Source organism: Prosopis cineraria, unplaced genomic scaffold, assembly GCF_029017545.1.
Source record: "Prosopis cineraria cultivar Desert tree isolate PC_DT_omini unplaced genomic scaffold, ASM2901754v1 PC2, whole genome shotgun sequence".
Classification (NCBI taxonomy): Eukaryota; Viridiplantae; Streptophyta; class Magnoliopsida; order Fabales; family Fabaceae; genus Prosopis; species Prosopis cineraria.
In genome coordinates, this window is record NW_026555333.1 from 2,063,773 (window position 1) to 2,072,839 (window position 9,067).

At 36.6% G+C, this 9,067-nt stretch overlaps 1 protein-coding gene across 1 annotated transcript; it reads left to right on the top strand.

Moving 5' to 3' along the window:
* The first annotated feature begins 899 nt into the window (after window positions 1–899).
* On the top strand, window positions 900–5,223 carry LOC129300320 (uncharacterized). Its single transcript, XM_054938889.1, has 7 exons — window positions 900–1,093; window positions 1,609–1,678; window positions 1,782–1,841; window positions 2,929–3,043; window positions 3,167–3,282; window positions 4,304–4,428; window positions 4,861–5,223. Exons 1-7 carry the CDS (start codon window positions 1,017–1,019, stop codon window positions 4,982–4,984), a joined length of 687 nt encoding a protein of 228 aa, XP_054794864.1. The 5' UTR covers window positions 900–1,016; the 3' UTR covers window positions 4,985–5,223.
* The last annotated feature ends 3,844 nt before the right edge of the window (window positions 5,224–9,067 follow it).

Consider the following 9,067-nt stretch of genomic DNA (forward strand, 5'->3'; position numbering starts at 1 on the left):
ACATAATCCACAAAAAGTTTTGGACATTTAGCTTATCACAAAAAAATCAAATACTTAAACTAATAAAATAAAAAAAATTATGAATCTGTAGCTTCGTTTCCCTATTGGCATGCTTTGTTCCGTTGAATACCATCGATGTATCTCACCTCACATTCATCTCTCACCATCGTGATTGTGGCTCACTTATACTGCTTTGCTATCTCACGTTCATTTCTCTCACATCAATTTCCGCCTTCTCTTTTACATTTGTCTCTCTCGTTCTAGAGATTTCTTACATTTTGAATCTCTTAGTATTTGAAAAAAAACATATATTAAAAAGGATAGTTTTATAAATTAATTATAATATAAATATTAAAAAGATTATTTTTAAAATTTAAAAAATGATAGACTATTTTCTTTACTTGATCTTATAATATGAGCTATCTGTGCCCACTTATTATCACATTCATGATTGTATCTAGTTATCTTTTTTTTTTATTCAAAAGAATTTAGATAAATTAAGTTTCAGAAGCTTTACCAGAATTTTTTTTTTGTATATATGCAATGTATCTAGTAATTATCATTATTTTTTAATTCATGTTCAATCTCAATTTTTCACACAATAAATTCAACCGTCTTCATATTTGTTTTTGAAACCCAAGTCCCAACCTAATTCTCAAAAAAAAAAAAAGAAGGTCTGAGATAGAAGCCCGTGGCCCGTGGCCTGTGTTTTAAGACTGGCCCAAAAAAGCCACTTCCTTGTTTAAGGCATTGTTAGCAGGATATTTTGTTGTATTAATTAATCAATAATCAATCCATTCGTTATCAACGTAAACTTCTTCTTATTTTAAAACTATTTGTATTTACAATTATAATTATAATTAGTTTGAAGCGAAATCAATTACCACGTCATCGGTCACAGTGGCCTAGTCTAGTCTAGATTGAGATCACAAGGTGAAGCGAGGCTTCCTCGCCGTGCTTCAAGTGGACCTGTGTCTAGCCGCTGTTCTACAGGCGTTGATCGGCAGCGGAGAAGAATGACCTTGTTTCATTTTTTCAACTGCGCGATCCTTACCTTCGGCCCCCACGTCGTTTACTATTCTGCTACTCCCTTGTAAGCCTCTTCCTAACAGATCTATCTCCCTTACTTCCTTCCTTCCCTTTTGCTTTCAATCCCGTATCTCGTTTTATGCTTTTATTTCTCGTGGTTTCGTTTTATTTGTAATCTCCGCGTTTAATTTTTTTTCCCATACGATGAAAATTCCTACATATCACTCCCTGTAGTGAATCCCTATTCTCTAAAGGTTGTTCATTTTCCAGTCAGTTTGTTGCTTAGTCTCTGAAGGTTCCCCCTTTTTCTAACTCAAACTGGAAGTTGGGCGGCCTAGTTCCGATGAAAACCATATTGAAATTTACTGTATCATTGCTTTCCAATATTAAATATAGTCTTGAAAAGTTGCTCCTACTATGTGACCGAGACCTCATTGGTATAATCAATAGCATGAAATTAATTACACGTTCTTGAGTTGAAGCATCTCAGAATCATTTACTTTCTTCTTTTTGGCGCACAATAGAAAAAATAGTTCTTGTGCTTTATTTGCTTGGTCATTTATAATCTTGCATGTGCAGATCTGAGTATGACACACTTGGTACTTCTATCAAAGCAGCTGTTGTTTATCTCGCGACAGCATTAGTTAAGGTTGGGGAACGTACTGAATTTTCTATTATTTGTATCAAACTAATATTTGCTCAAAGTAAGTTGATGATCTGTCTCTTTTCTTTTGTTTTTCCTATGTTGGCAGCTTGTTTGTCTCGCAACTTTTCTCAAAGTATCTGAGAGTGATAGCTTTGATCCTTATCAGGTACGTTTCTACGTTGTGTTATCTATTTATGTATGCATTTGGGCATCTGTGCTTTTACGTAGGGTAGCTAGATGTTGTTTTGGAAAATTCATTGGAAGTTTGATTTTAGTATCTAATTAATTGAAGACCTTGGATTCACTACAAGGATGTTACCAATCGTCTAAAAGCTGGAATCTATTACCAATAACTGCAAGGCTCCCCTTCATGGGGTGTTAATGTAAAGTTTTGGGCTCGTCAAGAAACAATATTTAGCAGGGCGGATTTTATTTTAAACTACTGCTTAGCTTACAATTGTTCTTCGAATCATCAGAAGACAGTCCCCTTAATCCCACGGGTGCCAATGTGAATATAATTTACTTGGACAAATAACATACTTTTATCCATCACTTCGTTGTCTCTGACTTGTTATACTTTCTTTCATTTTTCTCTAGCTCACCCTCCCTTCACCAACAGACTATCCCTCTCCGTTGTGCTAGTGCAAGACTCACATTCTGTCTTCAATATGTCGTAAAGCTGTGCTATTTATTTACTTCTACAAGTACATACTGGATACAACTGCATGCCTATTTAGTTATAAAAAGAAAGGGAGGAAATCTGGTGCAAAACAAAGTTTTTCAGTACTTGTAAAACTAGAATTTATTATCAAAAGACTTGAGTATGGGTAGTGTATGACATACAACAACAATAAGCTTTATCCCACTGCATGGATCACGCTATGCCAACGTGCTCTATCAACAGGCCACTCTTTAGATATACTACTCATCGGAAGATCCTGTTTGATAACTTCTTTAAGCAATCAATGGCTATGTGGCTATTATCTAAAGTCGTTTGATATTCTCTAAGGCTTCAATTGGTATCCTAGGAGGAGTTCCTTCTGCCTTCTGCAATGTCTATCATTTTACTATAATGATAACTCAATAATTTCACCCCCTTTTCCAAGCAGGGACATAAAGATTGATTTTTATATTCAATTTCTTTTTTTCGGGTTATTTAGAATCACTGTTTTTAGCTTTTGAAGTTATTGTGCACCTCTAACACCTTTATAATGATTAATGAGCGATAATCAATGGCTTATTTTTTCTCCCAGGAATGTCTGAAGGCATTAATAGGCTTTATAGATGTTGCTGGGCTTTATTTTGCCTTGACCCAGTTGACTCATAGAAACATATCTCAAAATCATAAATTCCAAGCAGTCGGCCTTGGTGAGTGTGACAGGGCATAGCATTATGTATGAAAAATATGTTTTTTATTCATCTCCTGAGGAAGTTATGCTCTGATTCTTATATCTCTCAAATTCACCTCTTTTGACCATTTCCTTGTGGCAGGATGGGCGTTTGCTGATTCCGTACTGCATAGATTGGCTCCCCTTTGGGTGGGTGCAAGAGGACTAGAGTTTACTTGGGATTACATTCTCCAAGGCCTAGAGGCTAATGCAAATCTGGTATATTCATTGTTTTTTGTCTTTTTTTGAAAATTTGAGTTCAAGTGCATATGTTCTAGCAGCTGGCTGCCAAGCAGGCAGTGCTTAATTTAAATCATGGGAAAGCATAAGCATCAATCCCTATAGTTTCATCGGGTTTTACTTTTAGTCCCTATAGTTTTTTTTTTTCAATGTTTTCTGTCCCTATAGTTTCATAAATATTAGGAGACATTTGTTTTTTAGATTCCTATAGTTTCAGTTTTTTCAATGTTTTTAGCCCCTATAAAGTTTGAAAACATTGAAAAAAAATTATCAAAACTAAGAGCAAAATCTGATAAAACTGTAGGGACCTATGGTTGTGTATTTCCTTAAATCAAAGACTTTGGTAAGTATTATCATGCAACTTTGAAGCCTCAGATATTCAAAAAATTATAATGTAAATGTTAGTATCAGATCTCATGCATGGATAAAATGTTTATAACAAATTACAAATAAAATCTTTGTTCTTTCTTCTTAATACAAAAACATTACTGAACCAAAAAATTAATGCAAAAATATCATATTGTTGTGAATAATTATTAGATCTTTTTTCTATTTTACCTTAAAACACACACACACACACACACACAAAGTTCTATTTTGCTATCAAAATTTGGATGGTATGGACAGGTAAAAAATAATATGGATGGATACGTGGCACCAATATGGAACTTGTATTGTATCATATCTTGTCGTGTATCAGATACAGGTCTGTCTATGTTTTCGAAGTACAAGTGCTTTACTAATATTGGAAAGCTAGACAGGGGCCCTGTGCATTTTGCATGGAAGATGAAGACTAAACGTACTACATTGTTGGTAGCTTATGAATAATAATTCAATATGATATAGATTTTATATTTGGTTATATTGGTTGTGTGATTCAGTATTGGTTCAAATGATGAAACTGTAGATCATGTTCTACTGGTAAGCATGCTTCCTACCTTGTTCACGGTTTTGTAGTACATAATTATCTAAAGAGAGTTTCTGCTCTTGTAATGTGCAGGTGTTGAGCATATCTCTTGCGGCACTAGGATCTTTGATGTGGCTCCGAAAAAATAAACCCAGGGCTCTAATTCCTATAATATACTTGTGTGCAGGGATTGTGGCTACCATGCCATCCATCACTAGGTATTTCCTGTCTCATCACTGTTTCACTGACGAGTTTTTGTTTCATAATATTCTGAATTTTTAATTTTTAGTAGGGCACACTAGTTCTCTCCAATTACATACTTTTAAATCAAAGACTGAGCTCTTGTCCAAAAAAAAAAAAAAATCAAAGACTGAGCATGGGATATTTCATTGAACATAAGCCTCGAGCTCGTTTTTTCTGGGGAATACTGATGCTATTCATCTTTTCTTCTCCGTTATATAAAGTCGATTGGGCTACGATGACCAATCATAGAACACCGTGGATATGTTGATTGGTGACCCGGAAGTCACAACTTTTAGTCTGAGACTCAGTCATGATCATGAATTTGCACTTCTTACGGGTCATCTACTAGAGTGTGTTTTCGCAGTAATAAAACTTTAGTAGTGCTATCTAAACTTTTCCTTGTGCAGCTATCTGAGGCGAGGCTTGGGGTGGCATTTACCAAAGGTTGTAGGATTTGAACTCTTTACATCTTTGGTTATGGCTATTTTAAGTTGGCAGCTGTTTGCTGCGTGTCAGAGGCCGTCAGCATAAGAACCTATCATGTCCAGAATCAGAGAAATGCCATTAAGATAATTGTTAAACCGTGCTTTAATTGTTTCCAGCCAGTGTATTGATCCAATCTCTGCTCCAGGTGGTAGCTGCCCTGCTTTTTAATTTAAATTTTACTCTTAAGATGTATCGATTACAATTTATTGATAGATTTTATTTCATGGGCACATTCATTTGTTTCTTGCGAGAAGTTAAATGAAAATTCAAGAGTTCTGTGAGTCTCTAATTGTGCTGTAAGTTACTTAGGGTTTGAGGCATCAACCGCATTGATCTCTTATGAAAGTGATTGTTTGAAAGAATCTCATTTCATATTTCTCAACAATCGCCCTTCTTTTTGGGGTGAAAAGCACGAACTCAACTTAAAGGGGGCAATTGCAGCTTGTGCTTCATGCAGGTACCATTGGAGATCTTATTTTCTTAAAAAACGTCCGGATATATGACGCTAGATGGTAAAGATGTACACTAATGTTGGAGATGAGAACTTGATAAGAAATCATATGAATTTTCCCTTTGAATTCAAGTTAATTCCTGTAAAAAGGAAGGTGGGTTGGGGGTGGGGAGCCCTGGCTAAGCTGCGGGAATTAAACGCCAAAAAAAAAACATTAAAAAAAACTAAAACCATACTTTCATTATTATTAGAGAAAATATGATCTAAGGACGCCTGTAGTAAAGAAATTGGGAGCTAAAAGGCTTAATTCATTCACTGATGGAGGGTTACATATATACAACATTGTATTGAGATTTCTTTTTTGGGCGTGAAGCATTAAGATTTCATATCAACAAAATATCTGTTTATATCTACAAATATCACGACAGAGCATTGTAGCATAACTATCATGGCGAATAGCTTTGACTGGATGTATGGGCTTTGGAGCAGTGGGCACAAGGCTTGCATGCATGCATGTGAGGATATGAGGACGCTGCATTGCTTCGGTCCATTCCTTTATGTAGCGTTTTAATATCAAGGAAGGATCTTTAGCAATTTAAAATATTATTGCACCCCTGGGACATATGTGAAAAATGAGATTAAAAAAAAAATCTAATTACCCTTATAGCGTTTTTCAAATATTGTTCCCGTACAAACAATAAAGCAATTAGTTATTGACAAGTTATCATGCATGATTAGCAAGTGAACATTTATTTATGAATAAATTACAAAAACTATAGGCTTTGTTTATTGTCTATAGTTGAATAATAATTTATCAATAATTGAAAACTTTATTATTTATACCAAAGAAAGAGTGGTAATATTAAACCATGCCTATCAATTTTTATACCTTGTTCATGAACTAATGTCCTTTTGTTAATTATATATGACAACTTGTCAATAATTGAATATTTTGTTATTCATATTGGAGTAAACTAGGCCTATCAGTTTTGTAACTTATTCATGAACAAATATCCGCTTGTTAATCATGTATGGTGAATTATTGATAGCGGAATGCTTTGTTATTCATAGCGAAGCAAAATTTGTAAAATATTATGGGGGTATTAAATATTTTTCTCCAAAATCTTATTTTCAGATAGGTCTTGGGGGTATAGTGATATCTCAAATTTTTAGGGTCTTACTTTGCTATTAAAATGCCACAAGGATCCTTAGATGATATTCATCCCTTATTATTAAATTTACATTCAAACTTTTTTTTTTTTATAAATAAAGTCAAATATCATTTAAAAAAAAAGCACAATAACCGATTGCAGTCACAGACAAACCGGTCCAAAGAAAAAATTCCCAAAAGCCCAGACTAGACATAACACAAAGACATACGATAAACAAAGAGGAACAAAAATGCACGGAGTTGATGGAATGGGTACAAACAGAAACATAGGACACAAAAAGGCCAAGTGAATCATCATCGGTGCATGCAGTTGAAGATCAGAAGTACTCGTATGAAATCAAGTTGGAACCAGCTTCCAAAGCAGCTCATTAAGGACAATTTTTGGAACAATACGTATGTAAATGAAACGATAACAAAGTATCGAACCATTAAAGATTCTCCCGTAGGATTTTGAGAACCAAAGCTTAAATATGTGAAGCCATGGTTAAGAAAGAGCTGCATCTCTAAGTACTAAGATGATTTCACTTGAGTTGACACTGTCAAAAGCAACACAAGGCAACGGAAAGCTAAAAAGCAGCATATCACGAGTGCAGATTCAGCTAATGATTGTGATCCCAATACACGCCCCATTGATGACGTGGAGGTGCCAAATGACAATAAGGGACCGATAGCGTTGCGGAAGAGCAACCGTATTTGACGACTCACGTGGAAGTTATGGGAGACACGAAAGGAGTGAGCGAGAAATAAAGTTGAGTGCAATGATTGGAATGACATGACATTTTTGTGATTTGGACTGCCTTTCTGTTACTCTCTCTCTCTCTCTCTCTCTCTCTCTCCCCCTCCCCTGTAATTCTCCTCTGTTTCTTTCTGCACTTCCCTTCTGTAACTCTTCTTGAACTTGTCCTTCTGAAGAGTTGATTGAATAATACGGGAGTTTGATCTCCAATTGTGCTTTCGGTGCTTGTGTTGAATTTTTGACCGTGATAAAGGTGCTTTCGCCGAGAGAAAAGCTGGAGCTCGAGATGGATGAAAACATTCATGAATGAACTAACGAACGACATGAGAACTGTGCAAAGAGACTTGCAAAGCATCAGGGAGTTCACCGAGCGGATAGAGTATGCTAGCAATGCTTAGATGGAACGTCTGGAGAGGGCATTGGGAGATCTTCTTCGTGCTCCAAATCCGAAACTAGACAAACTTGAAAATGCCATAGAGGCTCTGGTACGAGCTCCTAACCGACGCTTTGAGAAGCTGGAGGTGAGGATGGATTCTCTGGTCCGAATCTTTGAATCTACGCCAAGACAAAAAACAACTCTGAATTATCCAATCTGCATTCTAAGAAAGTAGTAGTGGACCTTCCAACTTCAATACACCTCGCCAGGTAAGGATCAACTTTCCTAGATTTGATGGTACTGACCCCCATGGGTGGATTTTTAGAGCAGAGCAATACCTTGCTTCAATCCACATGGATGGGATGGCAATTTCACGGTTTCAAATGATGCTAAAGTCAAATCTGGTTACCATCTATGAAAGCTTGACCCAAGAAATCGAAGCTCATTTTGGCCCGACTCAGTTTAAACACTCGCGGGCACAATTATTCAAGTTAACTCAGATGGATTCTCTGGATTCATACCATCAGCAGTTCATGGTATTGGCAAATCAGACGGAAGGAGTGACGGAAGAGGTGCTGCTGGATTGCTTCAATGCGAGCCTCAAACCCGATCTACTCAGAGAGGCGGTGTCTCGATCACCTGAGAATTTGTTGAAGGCTGTGAGTTTTGCTCGACTCTTTAATGAAAAATTCAGTTCCCTTGGTTGGAAGAATCGGAGCAATGGAGGAATCGGAGGAACAACTCTATTGGCTGTTAAGCCATTAAACAGATATTCTGGCAAGCATGAGTACTTTACCACCCTCCCGCGAAGCATCCTCAGTACCATTGTTACCTACGCCTTCAATCAAACCTTTGACTCCAGTTTGCAAGATTTTTGCTAGAGGAAATGCAAATCCAACGAGAGAAAGGGTTTATGCTATACGTGTGACGAGAAGTTTTCGTTGAGTCATAAATGTTCTAACCGTCAGTTTTTGCTGCTTCAGAATGAGGAAGGGGAGGAAGAACCACAACCACCGCCATTACCAGTGGAGGATAAACTGAAATATGAGAATACAGCGACTTTTCCATCACATGTCACTTCAGGCATAAATTGGCATAGCTGTTAAGACAACTACTCGATTCTCCGAAATGGTGGAAGTTATGACAATACTGGTCCTTCTTGACGGTGGTAGTTCGGATTGTTACGTTCACCCAAGAATAATAGCCCACCTCAAATTATCTGTCAAGTCAACTAAGCCCATGCGAGTGTTGGCGGGGAATGGATAGTTGATGAAGGGTATGGGCTTGGTGCTCATGCTACCTATTCAAATTGATGGCCATGTCATAATCATTGCTGCGTTCGTTTTTGGATATTGTGAGCTTTGATATAGTAATTGGATCAGATTGGTTAGCTA